At 44.8% G+C, this 25755-nt stretch overlaps 1 protein-coding gene across 1 annotated transcript in view; it reads right to left on the bottom strand.

Moving 5' to 3' along the window:
* Positions 1 to 25755, bottom strand: part of PARP1 (poly(ADP-ribose) polymerase 1) — a 244306-nt gene that overhangs the window by 167452 nt on the left and 51099 nt on the right. Inside the window, exon 5 of the mRNA XM_033939243.1 lies at positions 15601 to 15691. Within this exon, the coding sequence (XP_033795134.1) occupies positions 15601 to 15691 (91 nt within the window). The remainder of the gene's footprint in view (positions 1 to 15600; positions 15692 to 25755) is intronic.

The following is a 25755-nucleotide window of genomic DNA, read 5'->3' as shown; positions in this document are numbered from 1 at the left end:
GTACCAAAGCACACTTCTGCTTGTTGCCACTCAGTGGCAGAAGAAACCAGATCTCACAGCAGCCACCACCGACTGGGTTAGCAGCGGGGCAGGAACGCGAAAAGCTTGCTCCTGCCCGCTGCACCTCTGGACCACCAAGGATCAGCAGAGGAGGTAGGAGGATAGGGCAGGGAGGGGAGACAGGGTGCAGAGCCTGACAGCAGCCTGTAATAATTCTGGGAAGGGGGCGCTGGCCTGAATATAAACCACGACCCCCATTTTTGGGCCCAAAAATCCCAGTTTATATTTGAGTATATATGGTAAGTAGTTTTCTCATTATTATCTTGCGGTTGTTTTTTTTCTATATGATAAAGTTTGACAGTTTCTAAGCTAAGCAGTTGCAGAGCATTTTCTAAGGACATTCTGCTTTGGCAGTTTGTTATTTTGTTTCATTTTTTTGCCTGCCACTGGAATTACAGCAAGTTTTTTGTCACATAAAAAGCAACTGCTATAGCCTGTATATCTGTCACTGAAGCTGTGTGAAAACTCAAATAGATTGATGAGTTAAAAAAAATTTTAAAAATTAGATATTTTAAATTTTGTAGATGTTTTTAAACACAAGTCATAAATAAGAACATAAGCATTGCCTCTGCCGGGTCAGACCAGGGGTCCATCGTGCCCAGCAGTCCGCTCCCACGGCAGCCCCCCAGGTCCTTGATCTTTAAGTTCTCCCCACCTACAATGTTTATGCCCTAATCCTGAAGTACCCTGTATAGTAACCCTCCATCTATACCCTGTAATCCTGTAATTTTATTTGGCATGTCTATGAGAACTAAATGTCAAATATCGGCTAATAACAACAAGCTTTTGATGATATTAACAGGAGTTGCCATACAACAAATAACTTATAATTGGAAGGACTGTAGTAGACTGAATTGTTGTTTTGGTGGAATTCAGTTTGTCATGTGTATAAAATGGAAAGAGCGTTGGCAGTTCAAAAAGGTTATTGTAATAAATTTAAGGATGTGTGGAGACCATTATTAAATTATTATAATGAATAAGTTACACTTTTCCCAAGTTTAATACACATGTGGATTTGGGGTGCGGGGGTTGGTTTTTTCATTAAGAAAATTTATATGAATGGCATAAGATATTATCTTCGGGTACTATATTTTAGTCATATATGAATTTGGGAGGGGGTGGGAGTTAAATCTTTCTTGGTGTATGATGTTGAAGATTTTTCAAGTGATGTTGTATAATAATTGTTTGATACTTAATGTGCACTTGATGTAAGTTATAAAATGAATAAGGAATTTTATACCCTGTAATCCCTTTCTCCTTCAAGAAGTCATCCAATCTCTTTTTGAAACCCAACATTTTACTCTGTCCTATCACCTCTCTTGGAAGCGCATTCCAGGTGTCCACCACCCTCTGAGTGAAGAAGAACTTCCTAGCATTCGTCTTGAATGTCTCCCTTCAGTTTTTCTGAATGCCCTCTTGTTTTTGTTGTCCCCGCTAGTCTGAAGAATCTGTCCCTCTCCACCTTCTCTATGCCTTTCATGATTTTATAAGTCTCTATCATGTCCCCTCTAAGTCCCCTCTTTTCCAGGGTAAAGAGCCCCAGCTTCTCTAGCCTTTTGGTATATGCAAGGTTTTCCATGCCCTTAATCATCTTTGTTGCTCTTCTCTGGACCCTCTTGAGCATCGCCATATCCTTCTTAAGGTGCGGCGACCAGTATTGGACGCAGTACTCCAGATGCGGGCACACCATCGCTCGATACAGCGGCAGGATAACTTCTTTCGTTCTGGTAGTGATACCTTTTTTGATAATGCCCAACATTCTGTTCGCCTTTTTTGAGGCTGCTGCACATTGTGCCGCTGGCTTCATCGTACTATCCACCAATACCCCCAAGTCCTTTTCTAGGTTGCCTTACCCCAGTACCCTCTCTCCCATCGTATAGCTATACATCGGGTTCCCTTTCCCTATGTGCAAGACTTTACATTTCTCTACATTGAAGCTCATCTGCCATCTTTTTGCCCACTCACCCAGCTTGTTCAGGTCACTTTGTAGTTCTTTGCATTCCTCAACAGTTCTGACCCTACTGGAGAGTTTTGTGTCGTCTGTGAATTTTATAACTTCGCATTTCGTCCCTGTTTCCAGGTCATTAATGAATATATTGAACAGCAACGGCCCCAGCACTGACCCCTGTGGGACATCACTCGTGACCCCTTTCCAGTCAGAGTAGTGTCCCTTTACTCCTACCCTCTGCTTCCTGTCTGCCAGCCAATTTTTGACCCATCTGTGCACGTCCCCTTCCACCCCGTGGCTCCACAGCTTCTTTAGTAGGCGTCGTGGGGTACTTTGTCGAAAGCTTTCTGGAAGTCCAGATATACAATGTCTATAGGGTCTCCTTTGTCCAGTTGTTTGCTTATCCCCTCAAAGAAATGCAGTAGGTTCGTTTGGCATGATCTTCTTTTACAGAAACCATGCTGGCTTGTTCTCAACAGATTATTTTTTTCTATGTGCTCACTGATACTTTCCTTGATCAATGATTTGGCCATCTTCCCCGGAACTGAGGTTAAGCTTACCGGTCTGTAGTTCCCCGGGTCGCCTCTTGATCCTTATTTGAAGATAGGTGTAACATTTGCTATCCTCCAGTCCTCTGGGATTACCCCTGTTCTCAAGGATAGATTACAAATCTGCCGCAGTAACTCCGCTGTTTCGTCTCTGAGCTCTTTCAGTATTCTTGGGTGGATTCCATCTGGGCCCGGAGATTTGTCAGTTTTTAATCTATCTATCTGCTTGAGCACATCTTTGAGGCTTACTTCCAAGTATGATAATTTTCCCTCTTGATCCCCCTTGAAGATTTTTTCCAGTTCAGGCACGTTGGATGTGTCTTCTCTTGTAAAGACCGACGAGAAGAACGTGTTTAGTCTATCAGCCACCTCTTTTTCCTCCTTCACCACTCCCTTCCTGTCTCCCTCATCCAAAAGTCCCACCTCTTCCCTTGCCGGCTGCTTTCCTTTCACATATCGGAAGAATGGTTTAAAATTTTATGTTTCCTTGGCTAGTCTCTCTTCGTATTCTTTCTTTGCTTTTCTGACCACTCGGTGACATTATTTTTGCTGCTTCCTGTGCTCCTTCCAATTTTGTCCTTTTTCCACTTCCAAAATGATTTTTTCTTGTCTCCTATTACTTTTTTTACTTCATTGGTTATCCATGCTGGGGTTTTTGTATGATTCTTCCTGCATCCTTTCCTAAATCTGGGTATATACAGGTTTTGTGCCTCGTTTACCGTGTCTTTGAATAAGGACCAAGCTTGCTCCATAGTCTGAGCTTTCTTGGTGCTGTTTCTGAGTTTCTTCCTCACCATTTGTCTCATGGCATCATAGTTCCCTTTCTTGAAGTTAAACGCCGTTGCATTGGTTCTCTTCCCTTTGGGTAACCCCATTTCTACTTTGAACCGGATCATGTTGTGGTCACTGGTTCCTAGTGGTCCCACTTCCAGCCCGTTGAGGATTAGATCCAGAATCGCTGACCCTCTCGTTGGTTCCTTGACAAGTTGTTCCATGAAGCAGTCCCGTACAGCCTCCAGGAACTCCGTTTCCTTTGTACATTTTGAATTTCCAAGACTCCAGTCTATCCCGGGATAGTTGAAATCTCCCATAACTATGGTGTTAGTATGCTTGCATTCCCGCCTCAACTTGGCTTCCATTTCTGTATCAGTTGCTTCATTTTGACCAGGTGGATGGTAGTACAGCCCCATCTTTATCTCGGATCCATTTCTACCTGGTATTTTAACCCTTAGTAACTCCAGTTGGACATTTGTCGCTGCTGCTGCATCCACTCTGGCCGAGTGAATGGTGTCCTTTATGTATAGTGCTATTCCTCCTCCTTTCCGATACGTCCTGTCTCTTCGGTAGAGCTTGTATCCTGGCAGTACTATGTCCCATTTGTTTTCCTCGTTCCACCATGTTTCCATGATCCCTATGATGTCTAGGCTCTCATTTTTGGCCATGACTTCCAATTCCCCCATTTTGTTTTTTAGGATCCTTGCATTAGTGTACATGCAGTTCAAGTCCTGGTATTTTTTCTTCCTTGCTATGTTTCCTTGTGTTTCACTCTCCTTTCTGTCCCCTTCCTGACCTGCCGACTCCTGATTTATGTCTCTTTTGTCTCCCCCTTGTGGTATGTTCCTATTGTCTTCCTCTTGTTCCTTCCCTTCGTCCAGTTCCAATTTGACTTCCCCATGTAGTATGTTCCTCAAGTCCTCCTCTCCTTTGTCTTCCCCTTGTGATATAAATTGGCCCTTAACACTTTCAAAACAGAAGCTATGCTGTTTCCTTGCAGGGAGGGTCAAAAATTAGGAGCCAATATAACCATAAATACGACCAATCTTAAAGTAGTTACTAAGCTAAAAATTCTCGGGATCATACTGGACCAAAAGCTTAGTTACCATAATCAAATCAGTTCATTGGTAAGAACTTGCTTCTACAGATTGATATTAATTAGGGATGCTTTTATCTGACCTTTTTCTGGTTTAATCATTTTACTTTTTCTTAGAACTTATCTGGACAAGGAATACTGTTAAATAGAAATCAAGTTGGTACCGTCCCCAACTTTTTCATGTCCTACCCACCCTCTTATTTTATTTTTACATTGTATTTAATCCAATTTTATTTTTTTTTCCCCCTCATTTTTTTTCTTAGTATTTTTATAATCACAATGTTTTTAATACCATGCTTGTTGAAATTGTTTTGATATTTTTAGTTTTGTAAATCGCATTGGATTTATATATTGCGATTATATCAAACATTAAATAAACTTGAAACTTGAAACTACTGTCCTCCTCATGTTCCTTCCCGTTGTTCAGTTCCAGAAATCACTTTAAAAAGTTTATAAACATAAATAATTAAAAGTTTTCTTAGCATCTATGATAGATACCATCATCTAGACCAGTGGTTCCCAACCCTGTCCTGAAGGACCACCAGGCCAATCGTATTTCAGGATAGCCCTAATGAAATGGCATGGAGCAGATTTGCTTGCCTGTCACTTCCATTATATGCAAATCTCTCTCATGCATATTCATTAGGGCTATCCTGAAAACACGATTGGCCTGGTGGTCCTCCAGGACAGGGTTGGGAACCACTGATCTAGACCAGAGGAGTCCAACATTTTGGCTTCCCTGGGCCATGCATGCATGAAAGCAGGGGCAGATTGAGGATATTGCCATTGGCTGCAAAGCTTGGAGATTTTGAGTTGCCAGACTGGAGGAAGATGTCTTCAGTTGGCAGGGCTTGGGAATCCCCACTAGCTCAAGTATTTATAAATTGCACTCAGGCAGGGAGAAACTTTGGTGCCCATCCACTAATTCTGGCCTCCAGGTCCTCACCCAAATCAGCTGTATATGACTAAACCACTGAATACAAAAATAATTATGATGCACATATCCCAAAGCTAACATATTCCAGTTAATAAATTTAAAATAAAACCATTTTTATACCTTATTGTCTGGATGTTTTGTTTTTCCATCATTTTGGTCCCAGTTTCTTTCTGCTTTTTGTCTATCTTCAACTAATTCTCTTTCCAGTGGCTGCTGTCCATTTTTTTCTCCTCTTCTCTCGTTCCATTTCCTACTTATGCCTGTCTCCAACGTATTGATTTTTCCCTTTCAGCTTTCTTAACTTTTTCTTTTCTGCCTCTGTCCATCTTGCCTTCTTTTTAAATGCTCAGCCACCTCTCAATTCTCCATCTTCTCTCAGTCTCTAGCTCTCCCATTTTCCATCTCACTCCTTTCCCAGCCTCCTATTCCCTTCTATCTATTCCCCATTGCCATATTTCTACCACTGTACTCACTGCTCTCTCAATCATCTTGTCATCTCCCTTTTGACCTCATCCACATGGCTCACCACTTTCAGAATCCCTGTCCCTCTCTCCACTGGTCAGGCTATAACTCCCTGTCCCTCTCTCCACTGTTCAGGCTATAATTCCCTGTCCCTTTTTTTCCATCCCCTAACATCATCTTATCCCAGCTCTTTTCCTTCCTGCCCTCCCATGGTTCCATCTCTCCTCCTCTATCTCCATGGTCCAACATTTTGCTCCCTCTCTTTTCTATTTTTCTTCTCTCCCTCCTTGATGCTGAACAATGAAATGGAGAAAAAAAAGGAGAGATGCTGCATCTCTCTGCCTTCCATCCACAGGCCTAACATTTCTCCCTCCCATCCCCAGATCCAACTTCTCTCCCTTTCTCTTCCCAACTGCCCCCATCCCATCTCTCTCCCTGCCTGCCTCCCTTTCCCAGGTCCACCATTTCTTTCTTTCTCTTCCTAAAAGTTCTCCCTTCAAGTATCTCTTTCCCTCTTCCTCCACACCACCCCAGGTCCAACTTCTCTCCCTTCAGACCATTGCCCACCATCTCTCTCTCTGTCCTCTATTTCTGGTCCCATAAGCTCTCCCCCCATGCCCAATCTGGCACTTCTTTTAATACCCTCCCCCCCAAAAAAAAAGTCCAGGAGGCTTCCTCAGCCCAGCATGTTCTCCCCCTTCTCTCTGCGCCCATGCATCTCGACCTCACTCCTCTCCCACCACCATGTCCAATAATTCTCTCTCTGTCTCCGTCCCTCTTCTCTCTGCCCAACTGTTCTCCTCTTTCTTTATCGCCCCAATTGCACCATCTCTTTCTCTCTCTCAGACACCCAATTCTCCCTTTCTATTATCTCCCTCACCTCTGCATCTCTTTCCCTCACTCCCTCCATTCTTCCATCTTATGGCTCATGCTCCCCTCTATCTTTCCCTTCATTCTGTGTCCCAAGTTCATGCCCCTCCCTCCTTCCTTCCATCATTTTTCCTAAGTTTGTGCTCCCTCTCTCTCAAGTCTCACGCCCTTCTCCCTCCCTCCCTTCTGTGCCCCAGGTGTTTACCTTCAGGCCGGCTCCCTCCTCACTGCTAGTCATTTTTTTTGCTGAAAGCTGCAGGCAGCACCTCCCTCTCAAGTCCCAACAAACCCTTCTCCCTCCCTCCCTTCTGTGCTGCAAGTGTTCACCGTCTTGCCTGCTCCCTCCTCCATCTTGCTGCAGTGTTCGCTCAAAGCCGCAGGCAGTGGCTTCCACGTGCCTCCTGTGGCTGATCTGGAAGCGTTCCCTCTGACGTCACAAAATACTTCACGGGGCCACATGCGGACCATAGGCCGCGGGTTGAACACCCCTGATCTAGACACTACCATTTGACACTTATGTGCCATATGGTATGGGTTTCTGAGATCCTTTGTTTCCTTTACAAAAAACAATTGTAGAATTCATGATATTTTAAGAACATAAGTAGTGCCTCTGCTGGGTCAGACCAGAGGTCCATCGCGCCCAGCAGTCTGCTCATGCGGCGGCCCATCAGGTCCTGGACCTGTATAGTAATCCTCTATCTATACCCTTCAGGAAATCATCCAATCCCTTCTTGAACCCCAATACCATACTCTGTCCTAACACACCCTCTGGAAGCGCATTCCAGGTGTCTACCACCCTTTGGGTGAAGAAGAACTTCCTAGCATTGGTTCTGAATCTGTCCTCTCTTAATTTTTCTGAATGCCCTCTCGTTCTTTGGTAGGAACTTTTGTATGATTAACTAGCTTCCATTTTTGTTCATTGGGATATTGTTTGGGTCTTTACTTTGTCCTTGCAGTGGTTATCTGATCACTTTGGATACCTTTTGGGCACTTATACCTGGTTTTAGATTGCCTGAGTCATAATGTATAAGATCCATCTAGGCAGCCTTGTCAAACTTTCAATTATCCCTGCAGTACGACTAAATCTAGGTCAGTCCACGTCCCACCCTAACCACTCCTCCAAAAACACCTCATTCATCTCTGAGCGTACAGTGGGATTCAGAGGCCTAAAGTCTCTGTATACTTCTAAGAAGCTGTTTCGATTATTGGCACTTGGACGACCCATCTTTTAGATCGGCCAGGTGCCAACTTGGGTGGGTTTTTAGATTTTTTTTTTTTTTTATTATGAGTCCTATTAGGTCTGCATACCTACCTTCAGTCCCAATCCCGTTAAACAGGCTGGCAATGAAGAAGCCAGGTCCCTGGGGGCCTTCTCTCTTGCAAATATAAACAGACACCCCCAAAAATCTGTTTATATTAAAGTATATATGGTAAGTTTCTACCCACATTATGAGGATATTATAGGTCCATGAGCGACTTCTAAATTTGTCCCAAACTACTTCAGATTTTAATCATATCTTATATACATGAGGTAGAACATATTCAGACTTGATAAGGTTGAATTTTTATAATAAGTCTTATGGACCACCCTTACCCATCTCCTTTGCAGCTCTGTTGTCGGTCTAATTTCTTTAGAGTTCAAAAAAAGTATATGAACCTCACTATAGTGATGGCTGAACTGCCTGAAGCAGTCTGTAAGAATAAAGATGTCACTTGAAAAAAGGGTCTTCTGGATTTTTATCTTCTCAATTTTCAGTCAAAAAAAAATAGAAATATATGATTCCTTTTTGACAGGACTAACTTAATATATTTTTCACTAGCTTTTGAAGGCAGAACCTTCTTCCTCATGTCAGTAATCTATTTTTTACTTAGTAAGCTGATTTCCTGATATAGTCTGTCTTTGTAGAATTAGAGGGAATGTGCACACTGGTTCTCTGTTGTCCGGTTTGAGAATGCTGGGACATCCCACATTTATGGCAATCAGAACTGGGGCCTTTTTCAAAAAGGTTTATCCAGGCTTCCCTATAATTACTTTTGAAAGTATCAGAAGGCAGTGCTCATTATTCGCACAAGTGCAACATGCCTACCAACAAGTCCACATGGGGTAGAAAGACCATAAACTAGGACTGAGGTGAAGAGGCCAGTGTGGAGCCTGTCCTAGCGCTGGAATAGGGGATGAAGCTGGAAATATATTAAGATTCTTTTTTTTTTTTTTTTTTTTATAATTCTTTATTCATTTTCAAATTTTACATGAAGTGTACAAAAAGCAATGTTACTTACCGTAACAGTTGTTATCCAGGGACAGCAGGCAGCTATTCTCACTAGTGGGTGATGTCATCCGACAGAGCCCCGATACGGACATCTTGCAAGCATGTCTTGCTTGAAGAAACTCAGAAGTTTCGAGATGCCCGCACCGCGCATGCGCCAGTGGCTTCCCGCCCGATGTACCGGGCGTGTCTCCTCAGTTCAGGTAGCTAGCCTGAGAAGCCAACCCAGGGGAGGTGGGTGGGACGTGAGAATAGCTGCCTGCTGTCCCTGGATAACAACTGTTACGGTAAGTAACATTGCTTTATCCCAGGACAAGCAGGCAGGTATTCTCACTAGTGGGTGACCTCCAAGCTAACCCCAATGGGATGGTGGGAGAGTTGGCATTTAAGAGAACAAATTTTGTAACACTGTTTGGCCAAACTGTCCATCCCGTCTGGAGAAAGTATCCAGACAATAATGAGAGGTGAATGTATGAACCGAGGACCAAGTGGCAGCCTTACAAATCTCCTCAATCGGTGTCGATCTGAGGAAGGCTACAGAGGCTGCCATTGCTCTGACCTTATGGGCTGTGACCTTACAGGGAAGGGATAATCCAGCCTGGGCATAGCAGGAAGAGATACAAGCCGCCATCCAGTTAGAGATGGTGCGCTTCGATACAGGTCGTCCCAACTTGTTTGGATCAAAGGAGACGAAAAGTTGAGGAGCAGTTCTGTGTGGCTTTGTGCGATCCAAGTAGAAAGCTAAAGCACGTTTACAGTCCAGAGTGTGTAAAGCAGATTCCCTAGGGTGAGAATGAGGCTTTGGAAAGAACACTGGAAGCACGATGGATTGGTTGATGTGAAATTCAGAGACCACTTTAGGCAAGAATTTTGGATGAGTACGAAGAACCACCTTGTCATGATGGAATACAGTGAACGGTGGATCCGCCACTAGGGCCTGAAGCTCACTGACCCGGCGAGCTGACATGAGAGCCACCAGAAAAACCACTTTCCAGGTGAGATACTTAAGTGGAGCCTTGTTGAGAGGTTCAAACGGAGGCTTCATAAGATGAGACAGGACAACATTGAGATCCCAAACCACAGGAGGAGGTTTGATAGGAGGGTTGACATGAAAAAGTCCTTTCATAAATTTGGAAACCACAGGATGAGCAGACAAAGGTTTCCCCTGTAGAGGCTGATGGAAAGCCGCAATAGCACTCAGGTGGACTCGTATAGAGGTAGACTTGAGACCAGACTGAGACAGGTGTAGAAGATAGTCCAATACAGAAGATAGGGAAGCTCGCTGAGGTTCCGTGGCATTGGAAATACACCAGGAAGAGAATCTAGTCCATTTTTGGGAATAGCATTGTCGAGTAGCAGGCTTCCTGGAAGCCTCCAAGACCTCCCTCACTGCTTGAGAAAACTGGTGAGGAGTTATGTTGAAAGGAACCAAGCTGTCAGGTGGAGGGACTGCAGGTTGGGATGAAGTAGTGAACTTTGATGTTGAGTAAGTAGTGAAGGAAACACTGGAAGAAGTACTGGCTCCCTGCTGCACAGTTGAAGTAGAAGGGAGTACCAAGGTTGTCTGGGCCACCGAGGAGCAATCAGAATCATGGTGGCATGGTCTGATCTCAACTTGACCAGAGTCTTCTGAATGAGCGGAAATGGAGGAAACGCATATAGGAAGCGATTCCCCCAATCCAGTAGAAAGGCGTCTGCCTCGAGGCGGCGAGGAGTATAGATCCTGGAGCAAAACTGAGGCAGTTTGAAGTTGTGGGGGGCTGCAAAGAGGTCTATCTGAGGCGTTCCCCACTGAGCAAAGATCTGATGAAGGGGGTCGGAATGGAGCGTCCATTCGTGAGGCTGGAGAAGACGACTCAATTTGTCTGCCAAGACGTTGTCTTTCCCCTGAATGTAGACAGCTTTGAGGAAGGTGTTGTGGCGAACCGCCCAATCCCAGACTCGAAGAGCTTCCTGACAAAGAGGGGCCGAGCCCGTGCCCCCTTGTTTGTTGACATAATACATGGCGACCTGATTGTCTGTGCGAATAAGGACCACCATGTCGTGAAGCAGATGCTGAAAAGCTTGGAGAGCATTGAAGATGGCTCTGAGCTCCAGAAGATTGATTTGATGGAGTCGTTCCGCACTGGTCCAGAACCCCTGAGTGCGGAGACCATCCAGATGAGCCCCCCATGCATAGTTCGATGAATCGGTCGTGAGAACTTTCTGGTGGGGAGGAGAGTGAAACAGCAAACCTCTGGATAGATTCGAAGAGGTCATCCACCAAAGAAGAGACTGCCATAGAGCAGGAGTGACTACAATGTGACGGGACAACGGGTCGGATACCTGAGTCCACTGAGATGCCAGGGTCCATTGAGGAATTCTGAGATGGAGTCTGGCAAAAGGCGTCACATGCACTGTAGATGCCATGTGGCCCAAGAGGACCATCATGTGTCTCGCTGAGATGGACGGGCGAGAAGACACCAACTGGCAGAGTAGAAGGAAAGCATCCATGCGTTGAGGAGGAAGGAATGCTCGAAGTTGAATGGTATCCAGAACAGCCCCGATAAAGGAGAGAGACTGGGTGGGCTGAAGATGTGACTTGGGGAAGTTGATCTCGAAGCCCAAACTCTGCAGGAAACAAATTGTAGTCAAGGTCGCCGAAATGACCCCTGGAGCCGACGGTGCCTTGATGAGCCAGTCGTCGAGGTATGGAAACACCTGAAGACCCATGTTCCGGAGCGCAGCGGCCACCACCACCAGACACTTCGTGAAGACTCTGGGAGACGAGGAAAGGCCGAATGGAAGCACTCGATACTGCAGATGTAGATGTCCCACCCGAAATCTGAGAAACTTGCGGGAGGCCGGATGAATAGGGATGTGAGTGTAGGCCTCCTTGAGGTCCAGAGAGCATAACCAATCGTTCTGCTCGAGGAGGGGATAGAGAGAAGCAAGGGTCAGCATGCGGAACCGCTCCTTGACCAAAAACTTGTTGAGGACCCAAAGGTCCAAAATGGGACGCAGATCGCCCGTCTTCTTCAGGACCAGGAAGTACCGGGAGTAAAACCCCTGGTTTTGCTGATCGAATGGAACCGGCTCGACGGCCCGAAGCCGAAGCAGAGCCTGAGCCTCCTGGAGGAGAAGAGCGGTCTGCATCAAGTTGGAAGGATACTCTCTTGGCGGGTGGTCCGGGGGGACCCGTTGGAAATGAAGAGAGTATCCCTCTCTTACGATGGCAAGGACCCAGAGGTCCGTGGTGATTGTCTCCCATCGATGACAAAAATGATGGAGACGACCCCCAATGGGAAAAACGGGGGGAGACAGAACGAAGTCGGTTATGCTCCCTGGAAGAGAGTCAAAAAGGCTGAGTAGCCTTGGGTGCAGCCGGCATCTGAGGCTTCTGCTGAGGCTTCTGTGGAGGCTGTCTCTTCGCAGGCTGTCTCGCAGGAGGAGTCTGCCTCGGTTGATAACGCCGCTGGTAAATCAGAGGCGGCCTAGAGGGACGAGACTGTTGAGGCTTGGGCTTAGGCCACAGGATAGACTGGAAAGACTTCTCATGGTCCGAAAGCTTCTTAGTAACAGTCTCGATAGACTCATCGAACAGATCCGCCCCCGCACAAGGCACGTTTGCAAGTCTGTCTTGGAGGTTCGGATCCATATCAATCGTACGAAGTCATGCCAGGCGACGCATGGCGACCGAACAGGCCGCAGCACGTGCCGAGAGCTCGAAGGCATCGTAGGAGGATTGCATCAGCTGCAGGCGTAACTGGGAAAGGGTCGCCACCACCTCTTCAAACTCGAATCGAGCCTGAGCATCGATAAAAGGGACGAACTTGCGGAGGACCGGCAAGAAGAAGTCCAAATATGAAGAGAAGAAGAAATTGTAATTGAGCACTCGAGTCGCCATCATCGAGTTCTTGTAGATACGTCTACCAAATTTATCCATCGTCCTCCCTTCACGGCCCGGTGGTACTGAGGCGTAAACCTGGGAGGGATGAGATCGTTTGAGGGAGGACTCGACCAGAAGGGACTGATGAGATAGTTGTGCCCCCTCAAACCCCTTGTGGTGGACGATGCGGTATCGAGCATCCAACTTACTGGGAACTGCAGGGATGGAATATGGTGTTTCAAAACAACGCATGAAAGTCTGGTCAAGCAGTTTATGCAGAGGAAGCCGGAGCGTCTCCGCCGGAGGGTGAGGCAAATGCATGGTGTCCAGATACTCCTTAGAATATCGAGAACCAGTGTCCAAAGTTACATCCAAGTCATCCGCCATTTGTCGGAGGAAGGAGGAAAAGGACAGTTGGTCCGCCAGCGCCGGCCGGCGAGACGGACTAGAAGAAGTGGAAGCCTCCGGGTCCAGAGAGAGCTGGGAGCGGCAAGGAGAATAGGAGGTAGATGGTTCCTCATACTCCGGTCCCTCAGGCGGGGATAAATCCGACGAGGAGTATCCCATACGCTGGATCTTCTTTTGCGGGGACACCTCCGAATGACGTGAGGAGTGTCGAGAGGAGTGTCGAGATCGATGCCCCTCCCGGTGACGGGATGGGGAACGAGATCTTCTATGCATCGCACGATCCCCCGAAGCCTCCAAGGAATGAATGGGACTAGATGCAGTGGATCGCAGGACTCACGCAGTGCCACCCAGGTCTGGTATGGAGTGCGGAAGAACTCTTCCTGCGATGCGGTATGCCCAGGACTCCGATTATCAGGGGCTGACAAAGTACTCTGATGTCGAGGAGGCGTGATGGACTCCAGAGGCGGCATATGACTAAAAGAAGCCCGCCTGGAGGCTCCCGCCGCCCTCCGTCGATCCTCCTCGTCGAGCAGAGAGATCGAATGACGAGGAGGAGGGGGAGGGGGCGGTCCGCCCCCGGGACCGGGACCGGGAGGTCACCCTGAATGGAGGCGATAAGCCGGGGTCCCATAGACTGCATAAGCTCGACAAACTGAGCTTCCAGCAGGGATCGCAGCGAAGCCGATATGGAGGGATCCGCACCGAAAGGGGGTCCTCCAGCACGGTCTTCGCGCTCCTTTGTGGCCAAGTGCTTCTGCTTGCTAGCTTTAGGCACTTTGATGACCACCGGAGGGACAGTGGAAGGCGGTACCTGAGCCGAGGAGACGGGGACAGGCACCGGTGTCGAACTGGAGGCAGAAGTCGGAGTGAACGATGCCGGCTTCACAATGCCAGATGCAGGAGTTGTCGATGCAGGTTTCGAACGGACCGGAGAAACATCAGCAGAAGTTGAAGCAGACGGTTCCTTGGCAGTCTCCATTTTAAACATCGACTCCCAAAGCAAGCAGCGCCGTTTGAACGAGCGCGCAGTGAGCGTGGAACAAGGCCGGCACGATTTCGGAACGTGTTCTGGACCAAGACACTGAAGACAGCGTCGATGCGGGTCCGTCAACGAAATCGCACGCTGGCACTTGCTGCACTTTTTAAAACCGGTGATTGGCCGGGACATAGGCCGGAAAATCGTCGCCGCAAGGTCGAAGGCGCTAGGCCTAAGCCACGAGGCCGGCCCGGCCAAACCGCCGGAAGAAATAATTTTAACTTTTTTTTTTTTTTTTTTTAAAGAAAATATAAAGTAAAATTGAAATAAATCAAATAAACAAAAAACGCGGTACAAAGAAGGCAAATTACTGAAATTCAGTCAGCGCAGAATGAAGTGAAACTTCTCAGCTCCGCGGAAAGAAAAGAACTGAGGAGACACGCCCGGTACATCGGGCGGGAAGGCACTGGCGCATGCGCAGTGCGGACATCTCGAAACTTCTGAGTTTCTTCAAGCAAGACATGCTTGCAAGATGTCCGTATCGGGGCTCTGTCGGATGACATCACCCACTAGTGAGAATACCTGCCTGCTTGTCCTGGGATAATATTGAATTACAACTAATGAATACACAATATCACTTTTATATCTAATACATAATATTCTAAACATATTTCCTCTCCCTCCCCCCACCCTTCAAGTACTTTCCAATCATCCCATACATATTGTATACCATATTATAACATGTTGTGTAAAAATTATTTTCACTACCCCCCCTCCATGTGTGCCACAAAGAAGACATTGAAAAGAAGAAGAAGAGAAATCCTACTATTCATTCACTACAATATTTTGTCAATGGCCCCCATATTTTTATAAATTCAGGATATATCCCTCTTTGTATTGCTATTGCTCTTTCCATTTTGAATAAATGACAAATTGTATTCCACCAAAATGTATAATTAAGGTTACTATGATTCTTCCAGTTATTAGTTATATGCTGAATGGCAACCCCTGTCATGACTAGTAAAAGCTTGTTATATATATATTAAGATTCTACTGCATCACACCTCTTGTACCTTGATCTGAATTGGCCTTTAGCTATAATTTGCAGACAGTTATCTAAGACATTTCTGTGAACTTAATGAGGAAAAGTACTATGGACAGGGGTCTTATAGTACATCTATTCTATCAAAATAATGCAGGGGTTTCATTCAGTACTCAAAAAAAAATACTTACTCTATTCACTTAAAATGATTAAACAAAAAACGAATATGTACCAAAGTTGTCTTTGTTATAAGGAGGAAAAAGCTGGGATTATTTGTTTTTTGTTTAATCATTCTAAGTGAATAAAGTATTTTTGGAGTCTTATGGTACATCCCCATCTCTTACCTTCAATAGTGTCTCCTGCTCAGTTTCCTTCTCTTTCTCCTTTTTCTTCTTTGACGAGGGTTGTCCATCGACTTCATCTGTTTTCCTCTTGCTAAAAATTAAAAAAATTTTTTTAATTAAACCAAACCTACAACATTCATTTAAAAAGTTGAAAGCATGACGTACCTTCCAGGACTCACTCAGAAACCTGAGTAACCTGAACTAGCCTGAGCATACATTCCATCCCCTAATGAGCACAGTCACACCAAGTACAGTACAATGTGTCCGCCTGATAGCACACATTTCAACACCTGATTCCACTGACACACGATCCCCCAATGCACTTCAAACAGACACACTCCCTGGCTCAGCAGTAGCTCTTCCCAGATGTGGGCCAACAGGCAATGCTACATCTATAGCACCCCAGCCTCTGGCCTTGGTCAGCAAATGGCTGAGACTACCTGCTTGCAAAGAACATAAGAACATAAGCAATGCCTCTGCTGGGTCAGACCTGAGGTCCATCGTGCCAAGCAGTTCGCTCACGCGGCGGCCCAACAAGTCCAGGACCTGTGCAGTAATCCTCTATCTATACCCCTCTATCCTCTTTTCCAGCAGGAAATTGTCCAATCCTTTCTTGAACCCCAGTACCGAACTCTGCCCTATTACGCTTTCTGGAAGCGCATTCCAGGTGTCCACCACACGTTAGGTAAAGAAGAACTTCCTAGCATTCGTTTTGAACCTTTTCCCTTTCAACTTTTCTGAATGCCCTCTTGTTCTTTTATTATTCGAAAGTTTGAAGAATCTGTCCCTCTCTACTCTCTCTATGCCCTTCATGACCTGCAACTTAAGGACCATTGCCAAGACAGTCAACTACAAAGGAAGGTGATATATAAAATGGAAAAATTACAAGGATCACTAACAATTAGTAGACAATAGTAATTTTCTGCTGTAAAATTAAGTAGAACCTGAATTTTTTAAATAGAAGTCAGGGTGCATTACCTGGTTGCTGATCCTGTGCTGGTCAGCTAGATGGAGGATTTGAAGGAAGCAGCAAATCCCCACCTTCCTCCAGTCACCAAAAGGCTCATCAACCAGGAAGGCAGGTAAGTGGAGAAATGGGATCTGCTGCTTGGTGTGAATTTGAAAAGCATATTTTAAAAATTGACACCGAAGAACCTAACTTTGATAAAGAAATCCAGAAATTATACTACACAAAGGTAATGATAAGAAAGTATTACTTGCTACAGCCACAATAAGAGGAGAGGCAAGACTGAAAAAGTTCCATAAGAAACTGGGATAAAAATACAAGAAAGTTAATCAAAGAAAAAAAAACAACAACCCACAAACAGTAATATCCTGCTGTTTATACATCAAAGGAGGGATTGGTGAGAATCTTTGGAACAATTTCACCTGCTAGGAAATATTGCAACCATGCTGGTTCATAAAAAATATATTTATTACCTTGGTAGAAAATAAAACATTTATTAGGAAAACACAATTGAAAAAGCTCTTAATGACGCATTGTCAAGAACATCTAGAAAAGAACTCTCCCGAGAAGGAAACATTTCCTGTTCTACAGAAAAGTTTCAAAATTGCTTCTTTATCCTGAAGAAATACAAAAGGGGTACTAAGAGTGGCTCTACTTCACAATTTTAGGAGTAGACTTTCATTTTTTCCAACTTCACAAACCACGTGACCAAATTATACAGTTTTGCATGTCGAATCTAAAGCTATCTTCAGAAACTGCTTAAAGTGCGTCTTAGGTTAGTCGCCATCGACTCATGTTCGAGTCCTAGCGACTTGGTGAACATCATCAAGTTTTCATGGCACAATACAGAAGTAGATTGCTGGGTCTTTCTTCTGCATGTGTAAATTCGATGTTGTTGCCATTGTCACATTAAACACAATCATCCTTCTCTAACACTGCTCAGATGGGTGGTACATCGTTAGTCTGACATCTCTGCTGAAACCTGTCCGCCTTGGGAGGTCCTGCTGGGAGTAAAATTACTGATGGCAGTTCTCAACATCTTGGATGCGCTCAAGCCCCAGTGGCAAGGCAAGCCCATGTACCATGACTGGAGAAAATGGGTCTTACCTACATCAAATCACAGTTGAAATATGCCTTTCTGGCTCAGTTCTTCAACTGTAGAAGCGATCTGCCTTTGTGTTCTTGGCCATGAACTCCATTTCCAGTCTTCCCCAGCGCTACACGAGGGCGAATGTCCTTTGGGACAGAGACCACTTCCCCAGATCCAGAGTCTGCCTGCTGAGAAAAATCAGCCTGGATGTTCACTACTTCTGCTATATGGGCAGCTAAGAAGGCTTGTAAGTGAACTTCCGCCCACTGGAACAATATCTATGCCTCTAGGCGTAAGGGAGCATATCTTGTGCCTCCTTGTTTGTTTACATAAGTTACCGTTGTGGCATTGTCCGAAAACACCCTGACTGTCTTCCCTGTCAGGAAAAATTGCAACTCTGAGCACCAAATAAATGTTTCTCAGTTCCAGACGATTTATGGGCCACTTGATTTCCGATGGGGGCAACTTGCCCTGGAGTGGGCAACCACAGTAGAGCCCCCGCCCCCCCCAGCCTCTCAGGATGGCATCAGTCATGAGGGTCTTGCCCCCGAAGTCCAGGGGAGCTGCATCTGTAGAGTGTGTCACTACGGTGACCACCTGGACAGAAGAGCAATGGAGCAGCTGAATATGCACTCTCACCGAGGGGACATCTTAAAGGGAGGCCGCAATCAAGCCCAGCACCTGAAGGTAATGCCAGGCCATGGGGCTTGGAAAGGCCAGGATTTCTAAGATCTACTTCCTGAGCTACTATTTGCATGGCTCGGATGGAGCATCTGCTATATGGCTGGGAAGAGTAGCCAAAGGAAAACTAGCTGGATCTCCTAGAGGTACGAAAACTGCATAACCACCCTTGCTATCTGGGAAGGATTTGGGATGGTGATCCACCATGCTGTCCATAACGTCATAAAAATAGCCAATGGTCAGACCAATGGTCCATCTAGCCCAGTTTCTTGTCTTCACGGAGGCCAATCCATGTCACAAGTACCTGGCAAAAAAACAAATAGCAGCAGCATTCCATGCCACCGATGCAGGGCAAGCAGTGGCTTCTCCCATATATATCAACAGCAGACTATGGACTTTTCCTCCAGGAACTTGTCCAAACTTTTTTTTAAACCAGCTACATTAACTGTTCTCACCACAACCTCTGGCAACACATTACAGAGCTTAACTATTCTGCAAGTGAAAAAATATTTCCTCCTATTGGTTTTAAAAGTATTACTCTGTAACTTCTTTGAGTGTCCCCTAGTCTTTGTAAATCTTGAGGCAGTAAAAAATAAATAAAAAATAAAATCAATCTACTTGAACCCGTTCTACACCACTCAGGATTTTGTAGGCTTCAATCAAATTTCCCCTCAGCCGTCTCTTTTCCAAGCTGAAGAGCACTAACCTTTTTAAGCTTTCCTCATTTGAGAGGAGTTCCATCCCCTTTATCATCTTGGTTGCTCTTCTTTCAAACTTTTCTAGTGCCGCTATATCTTTTCTGAGATAAGGAGACCAGAACGGAACGCAATACTCAAGGTGAGGTCGCACCATCGAGCAACGCAGAGGCATTATAACAATTCTTAGTCTTGTTTACCATTCCTTTTCTAACAATTCGTAACATCTTGTTTGCTTCACTGGTCGCCACCGCACATTGGACGGAAGGTTTCAGCGTATTATCCATGACGACACCCAGATTTTTTTCTTGAGCGTTGATCCCTAAGGTGGATCCTAGCATCCGGTAACTATGATTTGGATTATTCTTCCCAATGTACATCACTTTGCATTTGTCCACATTAAATTTCATCTGCCATTTGGGCGCTACATCAACCGGCTTCCCTTTATCCGCATGTTTATTCACACCTTCAAAGAAGTCAAGCAAAATTGGTGAGGCAAAACCTCCTCGGCTGAACCCATGCTGTCTACATGTTTCACAATTTTATTTTTTATAATTGTTTCCACTATTTTGCCCGACACCGAGATCAGGCTTACAGATCTGTAATTCCCCGGATCTCCCCTAGAGTCCTTTAAAAAAAAAACCTAAACCAGCGTAACATTGGCCACCCTCCAATTTTCAGATCAGCAATTTCATGTTTGAGTTCTTTCAGGACCTTAGGCTAATACCATCTGGTCCAGGTGATTTGTAACTCTTTAACTTGTCGATTTAGCTTACTTCGCCTTCCAGGTTCACAGAGATTTCATTCAATTCTTCCGCCTCATCACCCTTGCAAATCATTTCCGGTTCAGGATCTCTTACATCTTCTTCCGCAAAGACAGAAGCAAATAATTCATTCAGTCTCTCCGCTATGGCCTTATCCTCCCTTAGCGTACCTTTTATTCCTTGATCATCCAAGAATTCCACAGATTCTCTCACTGGTTTTCTACTTTTGATGTACATTTAAAAAATTGTTACAATGAGTTTCTGCCTCTTTGCAGATGATACCAAAATCTGCAATAGAATAGACACCCAGGATGGTCTGAATAACATGAAGAAAGACCTGCGAAGCGAGAGCAAGAGAGAGAGAGATCGATCGATCAATCGATCATGGTTATTGTGGATGATTTACATCTAACTTGCCAGTGCTTGTGTCTCTTATTTTTTTCATTCTTTAAAGGATGTTTTCTTGGCTTTAACAGCCTCTTTCACTTCGCCTTTTAACCATGCCAACTCTCGTTTTCTCTTCTTTCCACCTTTTTTAATACGTGGAATAATTTGGTCTGACCTTTCATGATGGTATTTTTAAAGGTTATCTAAACCTTTGCCAAAAAGCATCTGCCCCTTAAAAGGTAACCTGCTGGAGGAGTGGCCTTGGAAGCCAAGTCGCCTGCCCACTCTCTGAACTAGAGCATTTGGCAGGCAGAAATGAAGTAAGCCAAAACCTTGCTTAAGATTTGAATGATGTTGTGGAGACAGGTGTTCCTAGCTCTGAAGGACTAGTCTGCAATCTGGTATGACAGGCCTGTGCCACGAAATAGCACAGTATTCACCCAAAGCCATCGTATCAAACTGCCTTTTAAGGACCAGGTCCACGTTACTGTCCTGTGCATCCTTCAGCATCACTCACTAAGAAGAGAGGTGAACTTAATCACTTGCGCTACTGTGGTATCCACTTTCAGCTGTGAAAACAGCTGTTGAAGTCTTGAGTCATAGGATAGAGCCTAGACATAGCTTTGGCCAGCTTTAGAAAGCCCATTGGTCAGTAACTAAGGAGGTGACTCCTGGATGAGCAGGAAAAAAAGGTTGTCTGTACATTAGTGCGTCCTTTCCCTGGCAGAATAAGCCACACAGAAAACCAGAGAACCAACTGCCAAAAATACCCGAATATAAGAAAATGAAAGCAGAGCAGATCAGAACATACCTTCTGAGATCACTTTCAGAAGGAAAAACTGAAGAAAGCTGTTCTCCATTGTGGATGGGAAGGAGTTTAGAGTGACACCCTTCTGCAGATTCACAACTAATGAGAAGCAATAGCTATACAGTTGACTCCACCTAAATGTACGTCAGATAAGCGAATGCTCCGGTTATCTGCACCCTACCACTACAATCATGTTTTTTTTTTACATTAAAGTCAATGGACATGAACACTGGATATTTGCACTTCTGATAAGCACACAATCTGCTTATGCACACTGATGTCATAGGTCCCACCTCTATTCTTTCATGTTATATTCACTCCGGTTAAATGCAATCAGGGGTCCTCTGTATTTATTGCACCGCATTTACTATCCCCCCACCCCCCGCCCCAGAACGTCACAGCATCGCGAGCTGTCCTAGGCAGCAAGTAGATGGGAGACCTTCACCAGCGCGCTGAGCATTCACCAGCACCTTCCTCTCAGCACTGCTTGCTGTTGCCGCCATCACCCCAGGTAGCTGCCGATACCGGCTAAACAACCGTCTGATTAAAAAGTGGTACTCCTATTAAGAACACGTGGCAGTCCGGTCCGGAAGCCTTGCACTTAAGCGGAGTCGACTGTAGTACAGAATCCTGAGTCTTTGCTACAGAATATATTGCACTAAACGAAAAGGCATCCCTGAGATCTGATGGAAGATAAATCAATAGGACACTGAAGAGTGGAATAGCCACGTGGGTCTCTCAGTGAGAGGAGATACTGGATGCTGTGGATGGGCCATTTGGCCTTTATATGCAATCATGTTTCTATGTTTCTACTGATACCAGGGTACAAATTATATTACAGTGATAGGGTGGATCAAATTGGTGGAGGCATAGCATTACAAGAAGGGCCTTGAATCAAATAATTCTACAGGAACCAAAGCATAATCTTGGAATCCCTATGGGTGGAAATTCCATGTGTAAAGGACAAAAGGATAGTGATAGGAGTGTACTTCCGTCCGCCTGACCAGGATGAATGGACAGATGCCGAAATGTTATCAGAAATGAGGAGCTAACAAACTGGGTAACACCGTAATAATGGGCGATTTCAACTACCCCAAAATAGACTGGGTAAATGTATCATCAGGGCATGCTAGTGAGATAGAATTTCTTGATGAAATCAAGGACTACTTTATGGAACAGTTGGTTCAGGAACTGACAAGAAGTGAAGCAATTCTAGACCTAGGTCTTAATGGAGCACATGAATAGGTGTGGGAGGTAATGGTGCTGGGGCCGCTTGATAACAGTGATCATAACATGATCAGATTTGATATAATACACAGGAAATCCAATACAATAGCATTTAAACTTTAAAGCAGGCTATAACAAACTCCTGAAGAACACTGAATGATGGTGATGGGACAAGAACTCGAATCTGCAAAGCACTGCAAGTAAAATCAACAGGGGATCTTCTCTGAGGGTCAAAAGAAACATGAGCCAACACAGCAGCATTGAGTCTCTAATTAGGTCCTCTGGTAGTTGACTTTCCTAGGTCAAAAGGGCCATGAGTAGTTCTCTCCTGATAACCAATTACTGCAATTTTCTCCATCCAGGCTAATGAGCCAAAACATCCCAGTCAATCAACAACAAAATTGGATGGTCAAGTTATAAAGCCAGCAGATACAGAGACTCCAAACAGCATCCTCATACTGAGCCAGGCCAGAGACCGATTCCTCTCACAGTTAAGACTCCTCCATAATAGGAGGTAACTACAAGGCCTGAAGCTGCTGGGACACCACCAGCCACAATCACTGGCTACCTTATCACTGGAAATAGAAATGCATCGTCCAGCAGTATCTGGTAAGATTTCAGGCTATGCATGTGAATACTATATATAATGCACATTACATGTGTTTTTGCAGTATGAAACACACTATGTATGTGTGCATTCTATATGGATTTATTTTTACATTGCTTTCCCACAGTCATCCGCACGTCCTGCATGTCTTTCTCCCCATAGTCTGTACGTTATTTCTAAAGTCATGGGAAAATAGCTTAACTATTCCCTGCATCAGAGGAAAAGCTCCTCAATGCTCCCTAAGCTGCTAGTCTGGATGGTGAAGGACTACTGTATCAGAGAAAGCAACAAAAGAAGAATGACTGCGGGAAGGGGGAGAAGGAGAGATGCACGACATGAATGGAGCCTTGCAGCATTTTTGGCCCTAGATCAGGGGTGGGCAACTCCGGTCCTCGATGGCCGGAATCCAGTTGGGTTTTCAGGATTTCCCCAATGAATATGCATGTTCATTGGTTAAATCCTGAAAACCCGACTGGATTCTGGCCTTTGCAGACCGGAGTTGCCCACCCCTGCCGTAGAAGAACTGTGAAAGAGATCTCTAGTATAATTCCTGCTAGATTTTCACTCTTTAACACATACAGTATATTCGTGGGCATGTTTATTACATGGCTAGGCAATTTCTGTATGGTATATGAGCGCATTTGGAAGCCAACTAAATAACGATAAGTAGCACAGACTAGGGCAGGGGTAGGCAATTCTGGTCATCGAGAGCCACAGGCAGGTCAGGTTTTCAGGATATCCACCATGAATTTGTACGAGATGGATCTGCATTCACTGCCTCCCTGAGATTCAAATCTATCTCATGCATATTTATTGTGGATATCCTGAAAACCTGACCTGTCTGTGGCTCTCGAGGACCGGAATTGCCTACCCTTGGACTAGGGAACTAGAGTTTAATGTATGTCCCCTTTAAGAGAATAACACACTACGTGCAGGTGTCTGCCACCAGTTTTTCACATCGGATATATGCTTAGCTTTCTCTTCATGAACTTACTTGCCAGTTAGAAGCTTAGAAATATTCACCACAAACAAACTCAGGAACCAAAATAGGTCAGCACATAAGTCCTCAGCATATAATTTTCAAATTTATACAGCAGGTAAAGATCTTAATGGTCCATCCAGTCTGCCCAACAGTCAGGTTACAAGTTTCTTTACTTAATATACCGCTATGCCACTTTACAACACTAAAATAACCCATAATAAGAAGCGTACACCATAATACAGATAGATAAAGATCCCCCAGGAAACCACCCCAAAGAGTACTCCAATTAAAAACCCCATTTAAACATCTTAAATGCCCCATAAAAGGAATAAAGCTCCAACCTTATCACTATCAATTCATGATTAAATTGTCTCTCTTTGGCATTTGTGGGACAGACCGTAAAAGTGTGCCCGACACTGAACTCATGCTTCAAATTACTGGAGTTGCTGTCAAAGCCCTTTCCAGCCTATCATAAAGTGTACAAGACAAGACACAAACCATACAAGTCTGCACAGTACCACGAGAACAAATAGCCAATGGAAGGATCTAGTCTCATTTGAGAGACCTCCCAGGAAAGAAACTTGGGAGTTCTGATCGACAAGTTGATAAAGCCGCCCACGCAATGTGCGGCGAAAAGGGCGAACAGAATGCTAGGAATGATAAAGAAGGGGATCACGAACAGATCGGAAAAAGTTACATCCTTCAGCTACGCAGACGACATCACCATACTCCTCCCCTTCGACCCATCAGAGCCCACCACTACAGCAAAACCGGAAATAACCCTAGATGCAGTGGAAAAATGGATGGTAGACCACAAACTGAAACTAAACTCAGATAAAACAAAATTACTTCTGCTCGAAAAGGTCAAAACTCCCACCATTACAGAACTGAAAATTAAAAACACCAAATACCCAATACAGCCCAAACTCAAACTCCTAGGAGTAACGATAGACAGATGCTGCACAATGCAGTCCCAAATCAATAAAACATCCCAGAAAGCTTTTTTAATTATGAGAAATCTACGTAAAATAAGAAAATTCTTCGACCCAGCACAATTCAGGCTAATTGTCCAATCCCTAGTCTTAGGTCTACTGGACTATTGCAACTCCCTCTATCTACCTTGTCCTGCCAACATGATAAAACAACTACAGACTATACAAAACACTGCCCTCAGACTGATCTACTCCCTGAGAAAATATGATCATATTACAACTGCCTTCCTAGACTCTCACTGGCTACCTATGCAAGCACAAATTCAATTCAAATTCTACTGTCTATTATTCAAAGCATTAAACGGCTCCCCCCCCCCATCTAAACAACCGCCTAAACCAGATCCTCACCTCAAGACAAAGAAGAACTCCGAACCCTTTTGCCTTTCCTCCACTCAAGGGCACTCAGCGCAAAAAGATGTTTGATAACCTTCTGGCGACGCAAGCAGCAAAAACTTAACCACTCCATCTCCAACCTGTTGACGGCAACGGGCGACTTCAAAACTTTTCGAAAATAAATCAAAACCGTACTTTCAAAAAAATTTATCCAGATATCTTAACCCAACCCTTCCCCTTCCTCCTAGATAAATTCTCCCCCAAACCTCCACTTAAATAATCTCTTCCTCCCCAAAACACCAACCAAGTATTCAGATCCCTGAAATGTAACGTAATCTTATTTGTACTCTAACTGTAATCTATTTGTTATATCACACAGTAACGTACAGTCAATTTAATATCCAATTTGCAAGTTCTTCCAGAATTAATCCAGGTACCTCTCCTCCCTTGTAACCCAAAAAAAACCCCAAACAACCCAAAACTGTTGTAACTTCACTGGAAATGTCCAGTTAGCTCTTTTGTAATCCGCCTTGAACTGCAAGGTATAGGCGGAATAGAAGTCCCTAATGTAATGTAATGTAATCTAATCCTTAGGTTTGTATACCGCATCATCTCCACGTTC

The sequence above is a fragment of the Geotrypetes seraphini genome, chromosome 3 (genome assembly GCF_902459505.1).
Source record: "Geotrypetes seraphini chromosome 3, aGeoSer1.1, whole genome shotgun sequence".
NCBI classification, from domain to species: Eukaryota; Metazoa; Chordata; class Amphibia; order Gymnophiona; family Dermophiidae; genus Geotrypetes; species Geotrypetes seraphini.
This window is presented reverse-complemented; position numbering and strand designations above follow the sequence as displayed.